Below are 27206 nucleotides of genomic sequence, written 5' to 3'. Positions count from 1 at the left end.
CCGCTATGTTAACGTTCGCCTCGATGCTGTCAATCTTCTCCTGCTGGGCCTAAGACAAGAGAAGAGAAAGTTATGGACTGTGGCTACACACACACACACACACAAGACAAACATGTCGTAAGACTGAAGATGCAGAAGCCAGTTTGTTCCGGTGCTAACAAAAGCTATAAATACATTTTTAAGATTATTTTACCAGGAGTTGAATTGTCAGAATATTGTCAGCCAAAGATGAGGGGACGACTTAAATTGTCTTTCTGTTAAATACCTCTTTTAATCTGGGCCTTTAAACGTCTTAAACACAAACCCATATCTCAGTCAACCTCACAAAACGTTCCAACCTCTACACACAGTAGTAGATGTTTACTGAGCACAATAGCTGGTGTACCCGACCCTGATGTGAGGTAATATCATTGACTTATGTGTTTATGACACACACTCTTGCTGTACGGGTGCATGCGTGGTGAGCTGGAGTGTGGTAAAGCTGTGTACTGGGGCAGAAGGAGAGAAGGGAGGGGGGCAGAGCCTCTTGTTTAAGGGGCAGGGTGCTGGGGGCTGGTCGTTGGGGGCAACTGGGTGGTCTGTTGGAAGCTTATGAAATATTCAAAGAGTGGCAGCTGTCTCTCCGTCTAAATCAGTGTGAGCTCAAAGTAATCACTGCAAACAGAAACCAACCACACACACACAAAGCTGTAGAAATCTCCATTAACACTCGACCCTGGATTCTTTTATTTTTTTATGCCTGGTGCTCCTGTCTTTCTTTTTGTTTCTCGAGAGAGAATGTATTAATTTGAATTTCAGAAATCACTGTTTAATGAAATCATTGGTTTAATACTTGTTTTTAAAGAATATTTCAATGTGTGTTTATCATATACAGGGTAGTTTCTCTTATTGAGATGTGTGTGTGTGTGTGTGTAAATCTCAGAGATAATAGATATTGTGTAAATAAATGTCAGATGTAGTTGGAGGTATTTTCCAATGTGTGTGTCTACAGGGGGAGTCAGAAGTCTCAGGACACCCTTTTATTTGAGTACCCCAGTGAGTGATGGGTGAGGGGCCTATATATTAGGCTACATCTAGAAAGATGCCATCTTAAATCAAGTGCAAGTTTTTCCAACATCATTACATTATCCCATCATGCCACCAAGCTCGGAAGGTGAGACAAGCACAGGTTCCTTCCGAGACATGAAACCATCCACAGCTCCACATGTCTGGAGGAAAACAATCTGCTGCTCCAGTGTACTTTCATGATGCACCAACCCAGAGAGAGTGAGGTCAGTTGTGCTCTCTTGGATCTCCAGAGTTTGTGTTAGTGTGTATAAGTGTGTGTGGAAGTGCAATAATAGTTTGTCAGTCATGGCAAAGCCTTTTACCCAAGGGGCTGTGCAGCAGAGACAGAGATGTTTACCAGCACTGTGTTTATACTCACTGTCTCACACACACACACACCAAAATGGAAAACAAACCCACATAATGCATTAGTAATTTACACAGCCCTGTACAGCCGAATACCCCCACCTTTTCTGTCATAAAAATGCAAACATCCATCCTAACACCAAAACACACACGATATCGAACAGTTTGTACGACTCAGACATCCACCACACACTCGAACACACAGGTGTTACAAAGACAAGACTGAGAGTGTCATGAAGCACAGTATAGATCAGAAATGTAAAGTTACTACACTCTGCCACATCATGTGTACAGTTACTATAGTTTATAATTATGTAAATGTACAGAACTAATGACATAATGGACTTACATCCAATCAGCTACCTGCAATTACAGTACAATAAATATTGTATATATATGTATTGTTTATAATTAGTGTAACTCTTGATCCAAGTCGGTTTAGAAGAGCTGATGATAAAGGAGGAATAATTCATCTGTTCCATCCTCTCTCTCTCTCTCTCTCTCTGTCTTTCTCTCTCGCTCTCTCCATCTCTCTCTCTCTCTCTCTCTCTTTTCCTCTCTTTCCTCTCTCTGGTTAATCAGCAGTATAACTCAGGAGAACACGAACAAACATGTTTAGACCTATTCTCCTCCCCTAAGTAGATTCCACCATCACTGTGAACAAGAATATGCTCTTCAGGAAATTAAAGTAAAAAAAAATTGTGTAAGTTTTCTTAGAAACTAATAAGTATATATTAAATATGTTAACGTGTGTGATTTTCCTCCTGCGTCTGTTTGTAGATTGCTGTAAATGGTAGCAGTGTTGTACGTCAGCCTGAAAAGGAGTTTCCACTCCGTCAGGACAGAATAAACACAAGCTGACAGACTTTTAATCCCATGATTTAACTGTCCTCTTCCATGAGTGTTTGCCTCAATATGTGGAAAACATCCCGGTCTGTCCCTCTCAAACCTGCAGCAGATATGACCCACACCAGGCTTTCATTCAAACATCTAATAATGTGAGCAAGGACACTGTGCAGTACTACTGTGTGTGTGTGGGGGGGGGGGGGGGTGAGTGTGAGAGAGAGACCTCCTATTTTTTCAAACAACCAGACTATCTAGATTTGTAAAGTGACCAAAAACTACTGCCACTGTCAGACAAACAACACCAAAAGCTTTCATCTTTTCTGAAATGGGAGAGAAAATCAACATTTGCTTCTGCTCTGAGAAATATTTCTGTCCTACTTTCTACTCTGAGACACCTGACCACTGCTGATCTGAAAGGATGTGTAGGGGTCAATAAGCCATTACTGAGAAAAGTAAAAAGACAAAGAAAATAAAAGGACTGGCCACTTCAGAGTCCAGAACTCAACACCACGGATCACCAGAACATTCAAGTCAAGTATTTGTTGAAAATAATGAAATCACGTCAAAGCCGAGATGGTCTCAAATGCAAAGAAATTTCTCACAATTCATAAAAACACTCATCTGAGAACGATTATTCCGTAAGTAATACGGTAATACGGTAATAATTAAATCACTGAAGCCTATAAACACCTATAAACACACATACAGGACATAAATGACCCCATGTCCTCACTTTGCATAAAAACAAGTCTACAGTGGTGTGTGAGTGTGTGTGTAATAGTGGGTAGATCGTCTAGATTCTCATTAATCCTCACTGGTTAGTGCAGCGCTGACGGACTGTCACTGATGTTCGTGTCTCTGCTCAATCACACAGACCCACACACACACACACACACTTTCATTCATACACACACACGCACTGATGGGATCAATACCTCCTTGTTGGCTCTAAGAAGACAACAGGCCGTCTGTCTGACAGCCCTCTCAAACCCTTAGCGTTTCTGTCACTGCACTTTATCAACCCCTTCTGTCTCTCTCTCTCTCTCTCTCTCACACACACACACACACACACACCCAGTGAGCACACTCTATAAAACACACACAGCCATTTGGAAATACTGACACACAATTTAAAGGGGGTAATACTCACGTGCACCAGAGAGGAGAATTCATTCACTAAACCATTCAGCTCCATTAGGTCCTGGAGAAACCACACAAACCATCCATTATTCTGACGTCCAGATGTTAATGAAGGGGCTCTGGATCAAACATGCGAATGTGCCTGATGTTGTCCTCAGCATGATGTAACTTTGCCTCTATGATTTAATTCACATTTAACCAGGGCTGGGACTAGAGTCAGGGATCAGGCATTTTTTCTTCTCTTGTTATTTTAATCGTTTTTAAATGACTTTTTTTTCTATTCTTGCTCTTAATTAAACGGCTTTTTACTTTTTCTTTTGACCCTGTAAAGCACTTTGAATTGCAGTTGTGTGTTAAAAGTGGTCATTCTGAAAAACACTTCAGTTTAATGCCCACAGTGAAGCTATACATCTAAAAAAGAGCAGAGAAACAACCTGAAACTACTGGAAAACTCAGCTTAGCAGATAACGTCTGGTGATTAGGTGTTTATTTATTTTTAAAATACACAGTTGAAAATATCCACTGCATTGGCCACTACACCAGCTATAAGTTCTGCTTTCAGAGTGGAGGTTTGTGTAGAATGAAAGGTCATTTACTGTAAACTGAACTAAACAGCTTTTCTTAGCTTTTTAACAGGAGTTACATTTGTTCAATGCAAAACTTACTGCTATTTTAACTTTAACGTGACCTGGACTTGAGCCTCTGTGTCTTATGCATGAATTTAAGACTCGCATGAGACACTTATAAGAATCACTGTGTGTAACAACATTAACATTTTAGCCATATCTCTTCATTTTCCACTGTTAATGCATCTTTACAAAACAGATCACGAGGCTCAGTTTAAAAAGAAATAAATGCATTTACATTAAAGACAAGGAAGAGCCATGGTTCCTCATCGTATTATGATTTCCTGCTGCATTATATCATGTTTTAACTGTGTGTATGTGTGCGGTACCTCCTCTAGACAGTCCCAGGACTCTGCAGCGTTTTGCTCGGGTGGGATGGCAGGTAGAAGAAGTTGTGTTTGAGTGACACCTGGCTCAGCCCTGGCCACGTCTGCATCACCTGAAATGTTTCACATAGTCACTCACCCTCTAAAGCCCAACCCCCCCCCCCCCCTTCACACACTAGCACACACACCCTGACTCTGAATCAGTTTTTTGAGATTACCAATTAAAATGTGTGGATGTTTCAGAGAAGATGACGCATCAGAAATACTCCAAAATAGAGCTGGACAACACTGACAATATTTATATCACTATGTTATATCAATACGACATAATTCCAATATCGATATAAACAGCATGAAAGCCACTGAAAAAACAAACGAGAAACATGACATCACCCTCAAACATAAACCTCTCGGCTTTGTCAATATTAATATCTTTAAACTAAAATTTAAATTAAGTGCTGAACTGACGACAGTGATCTAATGACCTCTAATGACCATCAGTCAGTGACAGATGCTGTAAATAATGTGTACTGAAATACTGAAAGTGTGTTTAAAAATCATATCGTTAGTGAAACATTTTATATTGTGATATTTATTGATATTGAATTATTGTCCAGCCGTACTCCAAAATAAAACACACACACACACTCACTGTAAGCAGTGACGGGAGAACTACACGTGTCTGTGGTGATTGGCTGCTGTGGGCGTGGCCCCAGATTACTGACAGAGTCAGAGTGAAGGCGTAAGAAGTTCTGTGCAGCAGTTGAAGCACGCTCTCTGATTGGCTGGACGAGTTTCTCCAGTGCTGGGGCATCACTGCTGCGGACACGCCCACACAACTTCTCCATCTCCTTCAGATTGGAGCGCAACTGCTGCAGCGAGAGAAAGCAAAAACAACACACTTCTGCATTCAATTCACACTTGTTTTCTGAAATCTTGTTCATTTTTGGAAACCTGACCTACCGCACATGGCTGAGGGTTCGAGGCACTTGCTCATCCAACATTTCCTCTGAAATTAAAGGTAATAATACATAATCTGCCCTCTTTGCTGCAATAACAGTTTTTCAGTCTGCACTATGTAACTTTTGGATGAGGGTAGGAAACCAAGCACCCAGTACACCTCCCTCCCTCTTGATAAAATTAATTACACTCTGCTGTAACCCAAGAGCAAAAGTACAATATTTTACCTAGAGTTCCTTTAAATAACTGTGAGAACTGGACTGCAATCTGCCAGGCCATGTACAGATCCATGACGGGTAGTTTTTAATCCCCAAAGCTGCTTTAATTCCTCCCTCTAGAGAATGCATTTGGAATGTTGAACAGTCCAGTGTCAGGGAGGTCTAGTCTGAGTCTTCATCTCAGCCACGGGCCTCAGCTGGTCTCATTTAATTTTTAAAAATTATGTACATTGGCTTTGTTTTCTTTCATAAACACATACTGACACACACTTGAGCAAAACCAAATCACTACATCTTGTGGCTGACCATTTTACTGAGCATTGGCTTTGAGGTCTGATGACACCGGGGCTCAGAGAAACTCTCCCAGCATTTCATTGTATCTTCTGAACCAGTCACACACAGACACCCAACAGCTCTCCACCTGGAACAAGGGAGGTTCAATGATAGGTTTCATTTGGACTGGAAGAGTGAACTAAAATGGACAGGAACTAAAGATGGTGTATTCCTTATGTGACAGGACCGGCAAAATCATTGACAAAAGACATGCTCAACTAGAAATGTGAGAGGGAATTATACATGCAACAGATTTTTTGCCTGGGTGTGTCCCCCACAAAATCGGACAAATCTGCATCTGCTGTTCCACATCGTTGTAAATGCAGTATTTTACTGCGTTATCTACATAGGAATCAGCTTATAGATAATATTTTTGGCACGGGGTTGGCTCTGACTCAGTTAATACTGCACCAGAATGGCAGACAAAGTCATATTTACAGCGTTCTAGATAATACACAAGTTAAATGAGATGTGACGTTTCGTCCCCTGGAGAAAATGGCAAATATTCATCTGAATCCTTTCATTGTGTGTGTTTTCCTTAGATAAAAGTTCAATATTACGGTCAGATTTGTTATTACTCAAAAGGCGTTTGTTATTTAATGATAAAACACTTGTTGAAGACATGTTGCGAACAACGGTTGGATGTTCAGCCAAGCGCCCGAAAGCACTACTTAAAATACACATCTCTGTGAGAGGCTGAATTTATGTGTGTGCTGTTGATGTTTGATGTTTACCACATTTGTGTTTTAACGTTAATATCTGTTTATTCTTACTGACATTTAAAATAAACTTCAATGACATTAAGCATGATGTTATAATATTAATAAACATCGTTTTCTCTGAGGGGTACTTGTCAGTTAAATACATGCCTCTTCTATATGGGCATATATATTTTCTTCTGGCAAATGCACAGGGACTGCTGATCAATTCATCAGCCTCGGGCCAAGAGGTCACAGGTCAACAGCAGGCCAATCAGACAGTTACGCACTAGTACTCTCATTAAAGCCTCTGCATAAACATATGGTACATATCTCCAACACAGTCACACAATCAAATTCTCATTTTAATGACAAACAACATTGACACCAGCTGACACATACATCTCACTAATATGACTCAGAAATCATGACCAGGTGTCAAAAGGTAACTCAACATTTCCTTTTTTTCAGTATTTTCTTCTCTCTTTTTTTCCTCTTGTGTGATGAGAACTGCATTTGCTTTCTCTCTGTCTCTAGAGAAGCACTTATACAGTATCTCCCTTGTCTCTGTGTATTGTCAGCCATCTATGTCACATTGAAACACACACACACACACACACACACACACACACACACACACACTCTACACTGACAGACACAGGAAAGCTCTCTGGAGTCTCTGGGGAAACAGACCAGGTGCCAAGGTCATAGCCAAAAAAATTACACACAGAGACACAGAGAGAGAGACAGAGAGAGTCCCCTGAGCACATTGAGCAGACTCTAAGAGACATTAACACAGAGTTACATGTCTGTCTGGTCCATTTCTTAGAGGCAAGGCATCAAAGTAACATCCCATACTCTCCCCCTTTCACCAATACACACACACACACACACAAGGGACCAACTTTATCCATATTACCTATCAACACTTGGAGCACAATCTTCAAGCACAGATAAAACTCCTTGTAATTATTGTGTAGTTATTGTGTTGTTATAGTTGTTATTGTGTCTTGTATTTTTACATCTGGAGAATCTCTCTACTCACATTACACTATTTCTAGTTTTTACAGTATCAACTGCATCAACCTGGACATTCCAAAGCTAAGAGCATGTTTGATGCAGCATTACAAAGGAACCCTGGCTGGTAACACACAAAAGCTTTAAAGTGATGAAATTACTCTAAATTATTTAGACACTACACAGAAAAAAAATATTCTTTACATTTTTTTGTAAAAAAAAATTCCTGCTACAAGTAGGTTGTCATTATTGCTGTTGAAATGCACTCTGGGTAGTGACCTTAAACAGTTGCAGTGGCCCTTCACTCTTGAACATACCAGCACCCCTGAAAACACTGATGTCAACACACACTAGAGGAGTCAAAATAATGACCAAAAGACACCCATGGAGACAAGAATGGGACAGAACTGCTACAGTTTTTGTGGAAACCCTGTGTCTATGTAACAGAGAAACACTGTACACTGTCTGCTGCAATGTGTGGAGTTGATCTGTATCTGGCGAGTCGTCAGATTCTTCAACCACTTTAAAGGATCCGTAAATAAGGCAGAGGCAGCTTAATGCCAGTAGAGAATCTAATGTATGCTCATAATGCTTCGGGCAGTTCTCAATCCATATTTTGGGACTTTAGGATTTCTTATGTGGGAAAATGGTGGCCACTGATTTACTATTTATAACTAACAGCATCAGTCCTGTCCCAGAGCAGTTGTGATTTACTGAGTTCATTAAACGCATCCAGAGTGAAGTGACCAGGTTTTTTTCCTGTTTTGATCTTGGGGAAAACTATGAAGACTAATATCAGTCTTTGCCGTGCCCTTCGACTGGAAATGACACACAACAGCAACAGACTATGGCATGATTTTCTTTAAGATAACATTCATTTCTTCATTTTATATCATTTCTTAATAATTTATAGTAACAGAGTAAACTTTTATTAAATTCTCTGCTAGAATTTGGCCTTTGAATTTCTGACAGAAACAAGCACAATAACAACACAAGCTGGAAAGTGGCCGATGTAATACACAGATATCATTAGCCCAAATGACCTCTGAGAAAGTCTTACATGTAGAAACATGCTTATGTAAGGAAAAAGTTCACACTGTTCTCCTGAATCCTGCAAATATTTTGACTGTGAATATTTGTAAAATTACTTTGAGAGCATTGAAGTACAGTTTGCAGAGATGTGTGATATCGAGCTGTCTTTCAGATTAGATCAGGACTCTGCTCGGTTCTGTGTTGTTGTTGTTGACCATGTTGATGCATTGAGCTGAAAAGTCCGTGTGTCCATACACTCATACCTGCACTGTCCGGCTGGCATTGATATGCTCCTGGTGAAGTCGGTCCCAATGACCACCTCTCTGGAACTGTACAAAGAAGACATGCTGAATCCATCATTTATTTTTGGTCATTTACCACAAACCTAAAGTACCCCTCTCTATAAGAGGCCCTGTTCTAATGTGACCACTTATCCATTTAGTGGAAGTAATATTCATATATACAGGACCTGAGCGAGAGAGGTGTCTTTACCTTCTCTATGTTGTGCTGATGCTGATGAAGGCGCTCCAGGTCAGTGGGGATCACCACTTTAATGAATTTCTGGATGGGGGGCTCCAGACGCCGGAGCGGAAGTTTGCCCGCTTCATCCACCATGTTAAACAATGACTTTTCACGGCCTCCACAGCACAGTCATGGTTCACGTTTTAAACCCACACTTACTGGTCCTATACTGGAAGGAAAGAAGAAGAGTCCAGACAAAATGCTGTAGTAAGTGAAAGAGACAGATCATTAATGTATAAGGCAGTGTATTCTCACTTGTGAATATGAAGTGAGAAGCAGCTGACCGGAGCTCAGTTAATGATGTGAAGTGAGAAAGTTTAACTGATAGTAGACATTGCCTTTAGCTAAAAGAATCACACCATAAATATGTCTAGAGATGTGAAAAGTGTCAGTTGCTGCATCTGTTAGATAGCCTGCATATAATCACTAATATTACAATAAATACAAATACAACTATTGCAGTAAGTAGTGATTTTATGTATGTTAGAGTATTCTTTCACAGAAGCATAGTATTAACTGAACTTATTTTCCATTATATGGTTTTAAAACAAGTGTGGAGGTAATGGAATATTAAAAATCATGAAATAAGAGGCATTGTTCAATCTAGCTCTAAAAATTTTAGACGTATGGGAACTAGCATATATTTTAATAATAAATTGTCTTTTACAAGCAAAAAACAACACTTATTGCCAAGAAAAACAGTGTAAAAACATGCTGTTTGGTCCTGGGTACAATGATGCTTCAGGAGAAACCAAAAGTTCAATATGAAATATAACCTGAGTAAAACAAAGGTAGAAAATTAATTAATAACCAGGCAACACAAGGCCACAGTGGATTGTTTTAGTACATACATACACACACACACACACACACACACACACACACATACACTTATATATACATACTATACCTAACACTCATATATCAAATACAAAACATAAAACAAACAGTGATCGGAGGGACTGAAACACATAGTTAAAGTAATTGGTTACATTTTTTAAATGCTAATGCAGCTGAGAATGTGAAGTAATGAGTATATGAAATCCTCAGGGATGGACAAATACAAGTACTTTTATTTGTGTAAAAGTAACTGCCCACATCTGACAGTGCAATATTTTCTGTTGAAAGTGAAACCTACTTTAGAGTCCTTTTCTAGGATATCAAAGCACAGAAAAGTATATTCAACGTTTATGTTTAGTAATAAAAACATTAAGAATAAATTTATATAAATTATTTAAAGTTATGGACACTTCACCTGTGTGTCTCTAATGGAGCTGTGACGTTACTTTCTGTAAAAATCTTATTCTTCAACAACATCAGGCTCTAGCTTCACAAAAACACAAACTTTAACTTCTTTAACAGCACCGGGACACGTCTCCTTACCTATAAGGCAAACACGGCGCAGAAATAACAGCTTTATTTCATAATTTCAGCTGGAAGTCCGCAACTTTCTATTTGTAAACATCTTCCAGCTTCTTTTTTGGTGCGTCGTTAAAATGTGTCCGACAAAACGAGACGGGGGAACGATAGTCGAGGGCGTTGTTTTTTTAACATTTCCAAACATTTGTTAAAGTGATTAAACCCCTATAAACTCCTCTCTGTTAATCACAACACACCCCTACTGTCTTATAAGTCATAGCTTACCACACACTAGATGCCTTCTTTCAGTTGGATCAATGACAAATATGCATTTTGAAAGATGATATAAAAGCTGATCATTGTTTTTCAACATCATTTTGTGGGTACTCTGTGGTCAAGTCCTTTCTGTAACTCAGTAAACTCAGTGCATTTTTATTTCAAAGTATTTACTTTTCACTGGATGAGGTCCTTAAATTTATTCCCCTAATGTCAACTTGAAAAATTTACAATTTTTTTTGAGTGTGTGTTTAAGTATAATTCAAAAGTAAACAGGTTTTACAATGTGCCTTAAAATCTGATATGTTAAAGACCTTCATTGTCTGCCCTGTAATAAAATGCATGCAAGAAGCACTCCTTATAAATTCAATATGAATGCGTGAAGTGAAAATGCTATTAACCAAATAGTCATGTATACATCCTTAACATCACAAATGGAATTAGTTTAAATTTATATTTTTGCATTCTAAATATAAAACATACACAAAGGACAGGGTGAAAAAGGCTACCAAAATATGCAGAGCATCAGATGAACTGTAGTGGAGCTAATAAAATGGAGAAGTGTTTCATTCATTCATTCATTCACTGCTTTATCCTGTTCAGGTTGGTGGTGGGTCTGGAGCTTACCTGGATTCACTGGTGTCAAGGCAAAAACACACCATGGACATTTTTAGTTATTACTATTTAAAAATATATTTTACTATGTGTAATAACACATTTTGAAATTCAAAATAAAAATGTATTATATAATGATGTAAAAAAAAACATTTTTAATCTGTATGTAATTTTTTGCCATTGTTTCATCACAGTTTTTGGACCTTGGCCTTAACCTTGGGATTTAAAGGTTGTGGATCACTGATCATGTTTTAAAAAAGAAAAAGTAAATATGAGCTTTGTAATTGTGATTTTACATTATAAATATTATGCTGAAAAATGTAATAGAGAGTATGTTGAGTAATTAAAGAATGCTATGTTTAATAGAAATTAATAAACTAATAACTGAAAATAATGGTTTAATTAGTCACAGTATTGTTAATAAGTGTTAAATCAGTCATGGTGTTGTTTATCCTACACAGTTATGGTCTTGTTATGCCTGTCAACCTTAATAAAAGTAAATGTCATAGTGATAATAACTATACATGAGATGCGTGTGTAAGATCGGCACAGATATTTATAAAAATGTGCATGCTCACACACACACACACACACACACACCTGCGCCTTAGTGATCAGTATTTCCGGCTTAAGAGTACACCAGCAGATTAACCACATGTGAACTGAGCTCCAACCAAAGCCTGCTGTGCTCTCTCTCTCTCTCTCTCTCTCTCTCTCTCTGCCACCCCCCTCCAACCAGACAACCCCCTCAACCAATACACTAATGTCTCTTTCTCTTCTCCCCCCCAACCCCACTCTCTTGCTCACACTTTATTTTTGGTGCTCCCTTGGGCTTCTTGAAAAGCTCTGGCACTCTGGGTTTAGTTTCCAGCCACACAAGCACATATAAAAGAAAAGAGACATCTACAACCACCACTTACAAGTAGGTAACCTACAAAGGCATCTCCCACACAAGAGAAGCCACAGTGCAGATAGGTTTCATAAACCTCCTTGTATGTGTCAAACCACCACGCCTACACCCTAGACACTCACAGTTTACAAACAGACTCAAATCTAAAAGTCTACAAATCTAATGCACTACTATTATTACTCACATCAGACACTTTGAAGTTTATATAGAAAGGTTATTCCAGGACTAACATTCAGAGGCACAGCACTTTCATATACAGTGCTGTGCAAAAGTAAGGGAATTTTCAGCAAATAAAATAAGGTACAGAGGATTTGAGACTCCTAGCAACCACGCAAGACCTCATAGATCACCCTAACAATCACTATCAGATAAACAGTACATAGAGCTTTCCTCTTTGAGAGAAAATCCAGCTCTGCTGTAGCTTCAGATCATGCCAACACTGAAAGGACAGTGCTAAATCCTACAGGTCTGTAACCATGTGGCTCAAGAAGCCATTACTAAGAAAACTGGAAATGTGTAAATCAAACAACAAAGCTGCTGGCGTTCTCAGAACAACGCACATACACAACAGTGATTAAGTCATTGCCAGTTCCATCTGTTAGCTTTAGCTATAGGTTTTCTGCAGTCAGGCCGGCAGGGTGAAGGCTAGGGTGCTTCCTCTAAGACCCACGAGGCGTGTGGCTTACACAGCACCATTGGACGGCCTGAAATGTTTAGAGGTCTTTACTGACTACACTGTCCTGCTGTGTTAGCTCGCAAACATCTGCACTGGCTGCCTGGCCTTGGATATACACTGTATCCAGAATGACTCACTATTCACTATTCCGTACATCCCTCACTATACAGTGCACTATCACAGAGAACTAAATTCAGGAGAGTAATGAACAATTCTGGACACTCATGCAGGTTGTTGGCAAACAGCGCAGTGGATTATAGGTGTCTGCTATCCACTGCTATCCACTACATGAGTACTTTAGGAACCTTAAAAGAGTGCACTACATAGTGAGTAGGGCACATTTTTGGACATAGCCATAATGAGACATATCTCCCAATAAGAGAGAAAATTAGTGACATTATTATTAGGCACTAAACTACTGCTTTAGCACATCATCAGCACGTGTTAACACCCAAAACAGCAACAAAAGCAAAATTTTTAAAAAATCACTGGCTACTATTTACTCACAAACAAAACAAATGAATTAATTCTTATGTATCGCAAAGTACAAAAACATCCTGTCCCAAGATCAACAAAACAGCGAAAGAGCAAGAGACAGAAAGAGACAAACAGAAAGAAAGATGAAGTGGGTGGATGGAAAAACTGAAAGTGCCTGTGGCTGAAACGAAAAGATCTTTTAGGGAGACATTCTGAAGCTGACGACCTCAGCGAGTGCCGCAGAAGTTTAATCAGAAAGGCCATGGCATGCTCATCCAGGTTTGGTCTATCACTGCTACTACCCCCCCACTCTCTTCTGCCTAATGGGGTGGGAGGGGATAGTCCCTGTGTGCCGGGGTAGCACCGCAAGCGTTTGAGGAGGGACCATCCTATTAGTTATCTGACTTCACACCTACAAGTGTGAAACCTTTTTGGGATAAAGATACAATCTGTGATAAGACTGAGCTTAAGTACCACACTGCACAACTGACATTACAGTTAGCACAGCGTAAACCGTAGGTGGGAAATCATTAAAAAGATGAACATAGTAGTGTGGGCAACTTAGAATATTATTATTATTATGTATTTTGCTACTCGTACTACTCGACAGGAGAAGCACAAGCTCCACTCTTGCTTCAGATCTGTACAAACCCACAGGTGTATTCTAAGAATGTTAATCCACAAATTAAACACCAATATATTTCTCTATTCACAAATAAATATTTCTCAGTCTGTTTCTCACGGTTTGTACAAATACAGTTACATTCATAAAAACGTTTATAATTTTATAGATATATCATTATTTTTATGTGAAAATACATTTGTTTACGTTTACATTGTATTTGTTTGTAAAGTCACAGTTGAATTTAAAGTGTATTAATAAAGTGTTGAATCTGCGTTTGTGAATCAAGTCACTCGCCTGTTTTCTGTGACGTGTTATTGTTCATTTCCTCTTTTTGTTTTTGGATTTTGAGACTGTCGCACTTCACTTGTTCCACATTTGGACACAATGTCTTTTTAAATAACTAATATTCCGTATTTTAATTTTAAAAAAGTCTTCATTCATTCATTATCTGTAACCGTTTATCCAGTTCAGGGTTGCGGTGTGTCCAGAGTCAACCTGGAACCATTGGGCGCAAGGCAGGAATACACCCTGGAGGGGGCGCCAGTCTTTCACAGGCCTACGGAGATTTTGAGTCGCCAATCCACCTACCAGCATGTGTTTTTGGACCATGGGAGGAAACCAGAGCACCCAGAGGAAACCCACGCAGACACAAGGAGAACACACCACACTCACTCACAGACAGTCACCCGGAGGAAACCCACGCAGACACAAGGAGAACACACCACACTCACTCACAGACAGTCACCCGGAGGAAACCCACGCAGACATAGGGAGAACACACCACACTCCTCACAGACAGTCACCCAGAGGAAACCCACGCAGACACTGGGAGAACACACCACACTCCTCACAGACAGTCACCTGGAGGAAACCCATGCAGACACAGGGAGAACACACCACACTCTTCACAGACAGTCACCCGGAGGAAACCCACGCAGACACAGGGAGAACATACCACACTCCTCACAGACAGTCACCCGGAGGAAACCCACGCAGACACAGGGGGAACACATCACACTCCTCACAGACAGTCACCTGGAGGAAACCCACGCAGACACAGGGAGAACATACCACACTCCTCACAGACAGTCACCCGGAGGAAACCCACGCAGACACAAGGGGAACACATCACACTCCTCACAGACAGTCACCCGGAGGAAACCCACGCAGACACAGGGAGAACACACCACACTCCTCTCAGACAGACACCTGGAGGAAACCCACGCAGACACGGGGAGAACACACCACACTCACTCACAGACAGTCACCCGGAGGAAACCCACGCAGACACGGGGAGAACACACCACACTCACTCACAGACAGTCACCCGGAGGAAACCCACGCAGACATAGGGAGAACACACCACACTCCTCACAGACAGTCACCCAGAGGAAACCCACGCAGACACGGGGAGAACACACCACACTCCTCACAGACAGTCACCCGGAGGAAACCCATGCAGACACAGGGGGAACACATCACACTCCTCACAGACAGTCACCCGGAGGAAACCCACGCAGACACAGGGAGAACACACCACACTCCTCTCAGACAGACACCTGGAGGAAACCCACGCAGACACAGGGAGAACACACCACACTCCTCACAGACAGTCACCTGGAGGAAACCCACGCAGACACAGGGAGAACACACCACACTCCTCATAGACAGTCACCCGGAGCGGGAATCGAACCCACAACCTCCAGGCCCCTGGAGCTGTGTGACTGCGATACTACCTGCTGCGCCACCATGTCTAAACCTGTCTTGGATTATATTAATAATCTTAACAACAAAACATCTGATGTAGTCAATATTGTTTTCTTGCTAAATATCATATACATTGTTGTAAGTGGAGAGACTCTGCCCCATGTTTTTATCATTTTTTGAATTAAGTCAAACTTCACTGTCTGTGAGGAATGTGGTGTGTTCTCCCTGTGTCTGCGTGGGTTTCCTCCGGGTGACTGTCTGTGAGGAGTGTGGTGTGTTCTCCCTGTGTCTGCGTGGGTTTCCTGCGGGTGCTCCGATTTTCTCCCACGCTCCAAAAACACATGTTGGTAGGTGGACTGGAGACTCAAAAGTGTCTGTAGGTGTGAGTGTGTGAGTGAATGTGTGAGTGTGTGTTTCCCTGTGAAGGACTGGCGCCCCCTCCAGGATGTGTTCCCGCCTTGTGCCCACTGATTCTGGGTAGACTCCAGACCCACCATGACCCTGAACGTGCCAAAAAACTAAACTCTACCACAAATACTTGCAGCATTCTTTTTATTTGCCTTACATTGCTGTTTGTATATTATTCAGTTCCATGTTCTTTTTGTCTTTTTATTTTCCTTCATTGCACTGTTCATTCTGTACCTTTACAAGGTTTTGTAAATGCTTAATTAGGAAAAAATCTAGCCGCCACACTGAAGCTTTACTCATTACGCACAACTTAAATTGAAAGTGTAATAAAAACATTTGCACACTACAGCCATAAATCCACTAACGTGGCCGCAGGTTGAAAGAATCGCCAGAGGGCACTGCTGTTTTATGGGCGTGTGAGGCAAAATTAACTGTAAAAACCATTGGGCAATATTTAATGTAGTAGTTTCGAACAAAGAGCCGAATAATCAGTTTCATGTCTCAGACACTTAGGAGCGGGGGGTCACCGTGGAACACTTCTGAAGGTTTATGGGGCCCTACATTTAACGACATTAAAATCTAGCAGAACTTCCTTGATTTCACTGTAGACTAGTATCAAATAAAAAACTTTAAACGCATCCCGTATTCGGACACTAACGCCGTGTTGTGTACTGGACTGATACGGGACGCGCTGTATGCTGTATTTTTGAGGTTTGACTGTTCAGAAGATGACTTGTTTCAGACGGAAGCTGTTCTTCTTTAGTCGGAGAGAACATCTAAACAGAGATTAGGTTTCTCATTGGTCATCACTATTATTTAGCCAATCAGCAGCCGGAGTTACTGTCCATCATTTACTGCCGCAACCAATGGAGTCACAGTCCCGCCTACAGGGCTCTGTTTAGCTGCGGTACGAGCAGCAAGGTCAGTCCTGAAACACTGGGCGAAAACAGCAGTGCCCCCTGGCGGTGACTCGCTCCCCTGCGGCCACATTAGTGGAGTTACAGATGCAGTTGAGTGTGAATGTGGAGCGAGTGAAGTGCGAAACTATGGAGAGAGATTAGTCTCAAAATACTTTACCAAAGATTCAACGCAGATTCAACATTTTACAAATACATTTTAAAATCGAGACTTCGACTTTACACATATTTGCAATGTAAATTTAAACAAATGTATTTATTTTCGCATAAAATTGTGATATATCGATGAAAATCAAAAACATGTTTTTATGAATGTAACTGTATTTGTACAAACTGCAGACTGTGAGACAGATTGGGATGTGTTCATTTGTGATCAGTGAAACATATTTGTGACACGTTTAATTTGTGGATTAACATTTACGCATTTGTAAAGTATTTTGTGACTAATCTCTCTCCATACGAAAGTCTCAAAATCCAAAAACAAAAAGAGGAAATGAACAATAACACGTCACGGAAAACAGGCGAGTGAGTTGATTCACAAACGCAGATTCCAACACTTTATTAATACACTTTAAATTCAACTGTGACTTTACAGACAAATAAAATGTAAACTTAAACAAATGTATTTTCACATAAAAATAATGATATATCTATAAAAATAAAAACATGTTTTTATGAATGTAACTGTATTTGTACAAACTGTGAGACACAGACTGAGAAATATTTATTTGTGAATAGAGAAATGTATTTGTGTTTAATTCGTGGATTAACATTTACGCATTTGTCATTATTTTGAGACTAATCTCTCTCCAAAGGTCTCTGATGTTATTCTGTCATAAATGGGTATAGATGCCACGGTTATGCTTATATGGCATTTTCCATGTTTGCATTTAGTGTTCTCTCTTTGTGTGTGTGTGTGTGAGTGTGTGTTATATGGAGGAGGCCCGGACTCATTCTTGTGCTAAAGCTCGGCTGCCACTCGTCACAGTGTGAGTACCGGCCTCCTGATCCCTCTCAACAAACTCACTAACAGCTGATCAATATTACATGAGACCTACACACACACACACACACACACACACACACCCTCTCTCTCTCTCTCTCTCTCTCTCTGTGTGTGTGTGTGTGTGTGTGTGTGTGTGTGTGTGCTTCTGCCCCTCCCTTTCTGCTCTAATAGAAGGCTTTAATGAAGACTCCAGGGGGATCTGCTACCTGTCACTCTGAATCGATCTGAATGCTCCCTGATAGACAGCTTCACCAGCCTGCACTCCACCTGCCTCAAGTAAGTGTGTGTGTGTGTGTGTGTGTGAGTGTGTGAATGACTCCTACCAAATGCTGTTTATTGTAAAAATAAACCACTTTATTATATTGTTATGAAAAAGTTACAACCTGTTTGAGTGGTGTTTTACTGGAGGAAATGTCATCATTTGAGCGAGAAATTATTCACTCTCAGGCCTCACGGTGGCGCTGCAGGTAGTGTCTCTATCACACAGCTCCAGAGTCCTGGACGTTGTGGGTTTGAGCCCCGCTCCAGGGTTTAGGTGTGTTCTCCCCATTTCTTCGTGGGTTTCCTCCGGTTTCCTCCCACACTCCAAAAACACATGTTGGTAAGTGGATTGGAGACTCAAAAGTGTCCGTAGGTGTGAGTGAATGTGTGAGTGTGTGTCACCCTGTGAAGGACTGGCGCCCCCTCCAGTGTGTGTTCCCACCTTGCACCCAATGATTCCGTGTAGACTCCGGACCCACCGCCGCCCTGAACTGGATAAGTGCTACAGACAATGAATGAATGAATGAATGCCTCTTAACATTTTTACCCACATTTCTCTCCAGCTTAGTCACCTCCAGTTTCAGACGTTAGCTAGAATTCCCCAGTCACACACAGCGTCACACACAGTGCACCTACCTCCTTTGAGAAGCCAACTGGCTGTTCTTTTCAAACTGCTTCCAAAACAATGCGACCAGACATGTTTACCTGCCCAGGTCAGCTGTGCTAGCATTGTACTGGTTATGAAGACATCTCAGTAATCAACAAACAAAGTAATATGATCCTGACGTTCTGTTAGCAAACATAGCACATCTGAACATCTGAGCAGTTTGTGTTCTCCTGCAAAACTGATATGAGCTTTCTAGTGGCTTTTTGTGTTAGCAACAGTTTGAAAAGATGACCCAGAGTCAGAGGAAGAAAGTGCATTTGTCAACGTTTGAGGGATTCCTAGCTAACAGCTGGCTGTGGCAACTTATAAATGAGGAAGAAATTCGGGTAATAAATGTGCACGGTGACCTCAGGCTCATGTGGAACCTCTTTTTTATTTAGTTACTTTTTTATTTTTTTTATTAGTAAAGGCTTTTCTATTGAGATAATCCAAGCTGCGTGGAACACCTTTGTTGGTAATGGATGCATCTTAATGTAGTCAAGATCCCCCCAGTGATGTTTTAAAAAAAAGACGTCACCTGGGTGATTTTGGCAACCCTTCAAAATAACACCTTTGTAGAAGCAAAAAATAAAAAAAAGCACAGTTTTGCCTTAAACGCCTTGCCATATCTTACAATTATGGTTTCTTTGAGGGGGGACTGTGAGGCATTAATACTGTCATCTGAAATCTCTCCTGTGAATATTTTCACATCGCTCACACCGCTCTGAATGACTTTACCATCTCTGCATCCAGCCACAAAAACATTACTGAGGCCAGGTACTTATCTAGAATCAACTCATTCCAAAGGTATTAGATGGTGCTCCAACTCTCTGGAGAACAGAGTTCCATCACACCACGGTCCAGTGTTGAGGGAAGGGGGAGGGGGGGTGTTCTTTGTACCCCTCTAGCACATCCTCAGGCTTCTATGCAGCTATTCAATCATCTCACTCAAAAAACAATGCCTTTCTATGGAGACTGTGAGCTGAAGGAGAAAGTGACTAGAAACGTCTGGTTGTTGTAGTGAATTATTGTAGAATAATTCACAGTACACTGATTATTAACTGGAGTAAAGAGCACGGTTTAAAAGATTAAAAGGTTGCGGCTGCTGCTGATCACACTGTGAGATGTAAAGCTTTTTATAGGTGGTGGTGGTACCTCCGATGCAAAACACTGTGACATTTTAGTGAGTGGGTGTGTGAGAGCATGCGTTTGGCCAAATGTTTGCATGCAAGTTTGTGTGTGTGTGTGTGTGTGTGTGTGCATGGGTGGGGAGCTTTGCTGTTGATGTATCAAGACAGAGATGGAGAAACAGAATGAGCAGCTGTGTCAGTGTGCATGCGTGCACTTGTAATGTGTGTTTGTGTCTCGTCTGTGAAATGTCACAGTGTGGATCGATGAGGCTTAACAAGGGCTGGAGGCTCTGACCTGATCGCTCTCGTTCACGGAATCTCCCAAAAATCATCCCCTCTCTCTGAGGCACTTCACTTTAACCCCTTACACCACAGGCTCCTTATTCATTATTCATCATTGTGAGGATTACAGCTTAATGTATATTAACAGTTATGAATTGTCTGGTAATGGCTTGGAAGTTGAAGGCTAATTACAGGGACCACACACACACACAGGCAATTAATAACCCTTGTCAAAAAAGAGATTATACTTTTTAATTTGTACTAAATCGTTATTAATATGTCATTTAAATTGTATTAAATTACACTTAATATACACTGAGTGAACTATATGTTATTTTTGTCACTCTTCTAATAAAACTTAAATATATTTCTCTGAGCTGCCTCTAAAACACATTATAAATGAGCGTAAATGATTAATAAAATATAAAATAAAAGCCCCTAATATAAACAATCATACTGTGTCAAAAAACTAATAAAAATGAATGTACCAAAATCCAGTATAAATTACAGTAAAAGATAAGAACGTATACAACACTAAGAAGATAAAATATATTTAAACTGTATTACAGAGTTGGAGAAATAACATATGAATAGTTCACTCAGTGTACATTAAGTGTAACTCAATGTAATTTAAATTACATATTAGTAATGATTTAGTACAAATGAGTGTTTCCAAAATAGTATACTTTAAATACACATTCTTTTCCACAAAGGGATGTCTGGTAAAAAACAGCTTATGTCAGATGTAAGATGCATCTATTTATTCATGTTCCTTTAACTTTACTGTGCACCATTTACTAACACAGGTGCTCAGCTGTGTCTCACAGGTTGGATAATCTCCACAGAAAAGCTCTTTGCCAAAACAGATGGACTCTCTATAGCAGCTTCATTGTAACCCCATGCCTCTAGATTGTATTGGAGGGCGTTGTTGGAACTCCCTTATATTCATGCATTGTTGGAAATTGAACATTAACTTTCCCACATTTTGGAGAATCAACCTACATTTAACTGTAACTACTCTTCACCTTCCCCTAACCCTAACCTTCAGAGATGTCTTCACCTCAGCTTTTAATTATTCACCTTGTGGGAACCAGATTGTGCTCCCCACAACACAAGTGTGCAAACAGGTTTTGGTGCCCACAGCATGAGTGAACCCTTGTAGATGCACCCACCCACACACACACACACACACACACACACATCAACAAAACTCCAGACGCTTTCAGACAAAACGAATCAGTTTTTCTTTTCTTTATGTTTTGAAAGTGCTGAACAGAGCCTCCAGTGAAACCAAAGAGAAAACTAAACAAACCAGAAGAGACACATTTTTTTTTTGTCATCTTGTTTCTTTCTTCAAAAGAAATGAACAAACAAACTGAAAAACAAATGCACAACTCGTACCACAAGATTTGAAAAAAGCTATCTGATAAAAACACTTCAAAATATTAGTTTTTGTCTGGTGTGTGTATATATATATATTTATATATTTATATATTTATATCATTTGTACGTCTTACGTCTCGTCTCAAAAGAGTCGCCTATTGGGCAACGTTAGCGATAAAACAGAAAGCCCAAGTCGTGATGAAGGTGTCCAAGCCCTTTAGGAGCCGGCGGTCTTTGCAAAATAAATACAGGCAAGAAAAGCGAGAAAGAGAAAACCATGCATATAATCTTTTGTGTTTTTTTTTTTCCTTTTTGTACAAATAAAAGACATTTTTTTGCAAGAAGTCCTCCATATTAATAAATGGCATTAACAATATAAACTTACAAAAAATGAGCATGAACGTGGAATGTTTCGTTCCTCCTGCCCAGTCTTTTTCTCTTTTCTTCCCTCTCCACCCCCCACCCCCTTTCTCTTTTTAAGTGCTTGTAGCTCAAATTCTCTTTTTAGTTCTACAGTCCTACCTCTACAAATGAAAATAAACTGAGAGTCATTTCAAGTTTGTGGAACTCGGTACAGAGTTAGTGCGCAGAACTGATGTGAGAAAATCTTTTCTGCTCAGTTTTAAAACCTTCACCTCGAAAGGCGTGTCTTTAGTATTAAAATAATTTAGAGTTGAAATAGAAATGAAACTCCTATGCTCCCTCCTTCCCCAGCTCTGCTCACTAACCTGTTTATTTCTGTTAAATAGCACTTAGTAAATTGCACTTGAATGCAGTTTTTTTTTTTTGTATTTTGTTTTTTTGGGTGAACAGTGTGATTCTGTGGTTAGAAAATTTAATGCACTTTTTTCTGTCCAGACAATGGTTGTCCTATCTGTCTAAACCTTCCCTCAGAGCTTAAAGAATAATCTGCTGCATCTGTAGAATACAGTGGATTCCTACACACAATCATTTTTGTGGTTTTCCTTGTGTTTCAGGAAAAGAAACACTCTCTTCCACAGAAACACAGAACAGAAGCCAGTGGGCAGTTGCTGAAGTGAGTACGGCACAGCAGTGAGAGCAGCGCAGCAACACTGCTGCCCTCCGTGTTGCTGACTGGGTTCAGTTTCCTGCTGAAGCAAGAAAAACATGCACCAAAAGTCCTACATTCTTAAAAATAAACGTGCTACAGGGTAGAAGAACTACTTTTGGTTCCATACAGAACCATTTAAAAAAAAAAACCTTGTAGCAGCTTTATTTTTAAGAGAGTAGGGCACTACGTTTGCCTCTCCCTCAGTAACAAGATTAAACAATAAAACACTCCTGTTAAATGTAATAAATACGTATCTCACTAGCGAACGAGTTAAAGGAACACTGTGTAATATTATTTACCATAAAAACACAGCTTCAAAGTCACTGTGATGCTCCATAGAGTCTCTGAGTCACTGCTACTCTGGGCTCAGCACTGCAGAAACTGAACTATGTAACTTGTGCAGGAGGATAGGAAAATATCTGCTTCTTCCCCATTCATTTCAGTACAGTGCTCTAAATTGTAATTACACTAGGGGGTGCCCCAGGACCAAAAAACCCAAATCTTACATAGTGTTCCTTTAAGTAGATGTTTAAGAAGTAATAAAGAAAATAATCAAAGGCTGCGTGAAAAATACAAATGACGAAAAAGACTGTAGTCTATAGCTGTTCTGCATAGGTATATGTGACAGTTATATGTGAGCAACCATGGTGTTTATTTTTTTCTGAATGTGTGCTGATGCCATGAACACTGACAGAACGAGAAGAGTGGAGATTCACGGCCGCAGCCCATGTTTAGCACGGGGTGGAATACAGTAGCTTTAACAAAGCTAACCTGGTTAATTCGTGTTTCACAGCCTATAAATCACTTCTTATTGAAATAGGGCTAAATATGACTCAATCGCCCTAAAAGCTAGAGTTACCCTAGGCTCCTATTGTTACGTCATTGGGCCGGGCATCGAAAATTCGTTCAGTTAAGGCCTTCGTGCATGGGACGCTGCAGCATGGCCTTAACTGTTAAACGTAATCTGTTTGGTAAGCATTATTGCAATAAATAATAAAACGCACTGGGACCAGACGGCACAGCAGGACTGATATGGTCTGCACATTCAAAGATCACACAGATTAGAAGACACATATGACTGTGCACCTCAAATCCGTGGGTGGTGTGTCCTCTGACATTTAAATCGTCCAAATTGAGACCCATAACAGATGCAATCTACTGGTGAATTCTGATACAACTGTGGAATGGCTCTATGCCGTACGCTCAGAGTCACTGTATTTCATTCTTTTACCAAAGGGGTGTTCTTTGAGAAGAACGGGGAGCTGCACTGAAATGACTGTCTGTATTAATCCACCATAATCTACAGACCAGGCTGCAAAATGTCAAACAATTCCTTTAACACACTTCCAGAAAAGCGAGTGTGTGTGTGCGTGTGTGATTCAGAAGCCCTCAGAGTTCAGGTGACTGCTTTCTGACTGAAAAAAACCCCTCTTTACATACTCTCTACTTCCAACATACACCAACATACAGTTATACACACACATACACACACACTCAGTCCCGTGACACACTGAACAATAGTCCAAAAGCACAGGTCTGCTTTTACCCCTGCCCAAACCCCCCCAACACACACTCACACACACTCATTCATTCACCCACACACTCACATACACATACATCTACATTTTCCAATGCAGAGCCAAAGTGAAAAAACAAATGTCTGTTTTGAGCTCTTGTGCCACTGAAATCACACTCGAGTCTCGGGGGAAATGTAGTTAATGAGTCTCTCTCATCTTCAGGCTCAGCCCCTCAGTAATGCGTCCACACGGCAACCTTGGGGGTGTTTGAATGAGCTTTTTTGGGCATGTCTGTGAACTATGTGGGCATTTCTTTGAGCCATCAGTAGGGCAGGGTGTCCAGGAACCTATCAATGAGCGGAGGGGGTGGGACTAAGTCTTCCAGCTTCAAGTAGAAGATTCTCTGGAGGCCTTGAGTACGCTGACACCGCAGCTCTGCCCTCAAGCCCAACACAACCGCCAGAGACGGAGGGGCCTTGCCTGCAGCGGCCACGCCCCCGGCCCCGCTGGTGCTAAGGTGTTCCCGCAAGCAGCAGATGAGTTTGGACTGCAGCTCCTCTACCTTCTTGGGCTCTTTGAGGCCAGGACATTGCTCTGTGGAGATACAGATGAGAACAAATGAACTCTCTGTTTGTCGCACACAATTTACAAAGCCATACAAAAACAAAGAGCCCTTTAAGACCAACAGAGAACATGGTTATTTCTTCATTCATAAAGTCATTCCTCAGTGCTAGGGAATGACGAACCTAAAGATTTTATTTTAGATTTGTTTCTTAAACTACCTTTTGGAACAGGAAAACCTGTTAATATTAGTTGAACCTCAGTCATGTTTTACTTTTACTTTTTATTAATTAAATCAATAACTATTGCAGTTGCAGGGTGTACACAGGGCTCAGGGGAGGAGTTTGGGGCGTGGTCCTACTCCAACATTATATTACATAACTTCAATTATTTAAATGATTAGTTTTTGACTTTCCAGCTGCTCAAGACAACATTTTTTGCTCCTGACCAAATAATACACCACACACCAAGGACTAATAAAAGTGTGCATAATTCACAGAAAACAGTGAAAGCAGGAAAAACCCTGCCATTCAGCCTCTCAACCACTCGTTCTGTTTGTTAACTATGAATGTGGGTGTGCATGTAGTGTCTGATGTAATTTAATGTGCCACTGCCAAATACATGGGACGCTCTGTTCAAGAGGTTTAAAAGCATTTTAAAAAATAACACGCCTCCAAATCTTTCAAGAATGAAATCATGTTAATGTCCAATAATACACATATGTGATAACAACTTCACATTCTGGTTCTGGACACAGACACTCATTCATTCATTGTCTGTAACCCTTATCCAGTTCAGGGTGGCGGTGGGTCCGGAGCCTACCCGGAATCACTAGGCGCAAGGTGGGAACAGACCCTGGAGGGGGCGCCAGTCCTTCACAGGGTGACACACACACATACAATTGATTCTCTAAAAGGATTATTATCAACACATGCCACAATTAGCAGGATTATTTTTTGTTGTGAACAGGTGAACCATGACTTGATACTAATGCAGTTACCAATAGAGACACGGCAGCTCTGAGATCACCTGTAGCCATCTAATGTGTGACAGACACATGCCCCTTGGCCCAGCACAAGCAGTCAGATGCATAAGATGAAGAATTCTGCATCTACTTATGGACAGTTATGCAAAATGTATTGTGTGTGTGTGTTACAATGGGGACAAATGTCTGGAACTGTGTGTCTCACTCTCCTGTCTGTTGGTCACTTTGAGTTGGTGTAAAGCTTCAGTTCTAACAATTCGGCGGTACTGTGTCAATAACAACCTTCCAGCCGGCCCACTCCACATACTTCTCACTCCTCAGAGTGTATGTGCTTGTGGATGAGTGTGTGTGTTTATGTAAATTTCTGTAAAATCGCCCTAGTGCTTAGTGTTTAACCCCCTATAAACCGTAACGCTGGGAAGTCAGAAGTGGGTCAGATAAATAGTACTTTACTTTATTTATAGAGCTTTCATCCTCCAGAGATAAGAGAAAGTCAAGCTCCATTTTTCTTCAGTGTCCACTGTGTGCCCAGACCTCACCGTCATTTAATGGTTTAATTAGACTGTGAGAAACACAAATATCCCTGCTCCCAAAAAGACTCCCAAGTAAACAGTAGTTGTAAAAACAACAGAGAGGACAAACTGAATAATGAAAATGTAATAATAATCTCTTTAGTCTCTGAGGCTTCTGCCCATTGACATTCTGTAGATCTGCCCTACTATACAGAGGCGACAGAATGAGATGAGTATTCCACTTATTCTTTTAATAACTGAAAGATAAGGGGATAAGTTTTGGTTTGTAAATGAATGTATGTGTATGCGCATGACTGCGTGCACAAGTGTATGTGTATTGCTTTTATTTGTCCTCATTCTGTGGGTGCTGAGTAGCTACAAAGTCCTGGTCTCTCTCTCTCTCTCTCTCTCTCTCTCTCTAGGGGATGATCGATGGCACTCTTTCACTGCAGACACTTTTAGAGGGTCGATAGATTGAGTGGAGGAGTGAAGAGGGGGAAAAGGGAGCACGAGAGAGGGAGAAAGAGAGGGAAATGGGGGGATGGAGGAGGAGAGCAGGGCTCTGCTGAGTAGCGGTCGATTCCTCCCTCTACAGAGCTAAGTGCTGCTCCATGGAGGCCAATACATACATACACACACACACACACACGTTCTGCAGAAGACTGAAGACTGTAGGTTCTGATGGGAAATAAACAGAGGATGGGTGATTGGGCAATGGACGGCTAGACAGACCTGTATATGCCTCTTCTC

At 40.7% G+C, this 27206-nt stretch overlaps 2 protein-coding genes across 6 annotated transcripts in view; both read right to left on the bottom strand.

The window, feature by feature from the left end:
• Positions 1-10842, bottom strand: part of stx17 (syntaxin 17) — a 15092-nt gene extending 4250 nt beyond the window's left edge. Inside the window, exons 1-7 of one of the 4 annotated variants that reach the window (XM_066641884.1) lie at positions 10776-10842; positions 9102-9300; positions 8873-8938; positions 5004-5223; positions 4355-4464; positions 3410-3460; positions 1-49 (exon numbers count right to left, since the gene is read on the bottom strand). The exon at positions 1-49 is cut by the window's left edge and continues 38 nt beyond it. In XM_066641884.1, the coding sequence (XP_066497981.1) occupies positions 1-49; positions 3410-3460; positions 4355-4464; positions 5004-5223; positions 8873-8938; positions 9102-9224 (619 nt within the window). In that variant the 5' untranslated portion in view covers positions 9225-9300; positions 10776-10842. Of the gene's footprint in view, positions 50-3409; positions 3461-4354; positions 4465-5003; positions 5224-8872; positions 8939-9101; positions 9301-10514; positions 10637-10775 lie in introns of those variants that run through there. The other 3 variants (XM_066641715.1, XM_066641971.1, XM_066641804.1) reach the window with 3 other exon arrangements.
• A 10857-nt stretch (positions 10843-21699) lies between these two features.
• nr4a3 (nuclear receptor subfamily 4, group A, member 3) overlaps positions 21700-27206 on the bottom strand; it is a 34287-nt gene continuing 28780 nt past the window's right edge. For both annotated transcript variants that reach the window (XM_066686666.1, XM_066686743.1), the window contains one exon: positions 21700-24992. In XM_066686666.1, the coding sequence (XP_066542763.1) occupies positions 24721-24992 (272 nt within the window). In that variant the 3' untranslated portion in view covers positions 21700-24720. The remainder of the gene's footprint in view (positions 24993-27206) is intronic.

This window comes from Hoplias malabaricus, chromosome 1 (genome assembly GCF_029633855.1).
Source record: "Hoplias malabaricus isolate fHopMal1 chromosome 1, fHopMal1.hap1, whole genome shotgun sequence".
Taxonomy (NCBI): domain Eukaryota; kingdom Metazoa; phylum Chordata; class Actinopteri; order Characiformes; family Erythrinidae; genus Hoplias; species Hoplias malabaricus.
This window is presented reverse-complemented; position numbering and strand designations above follow the sequence as displayed.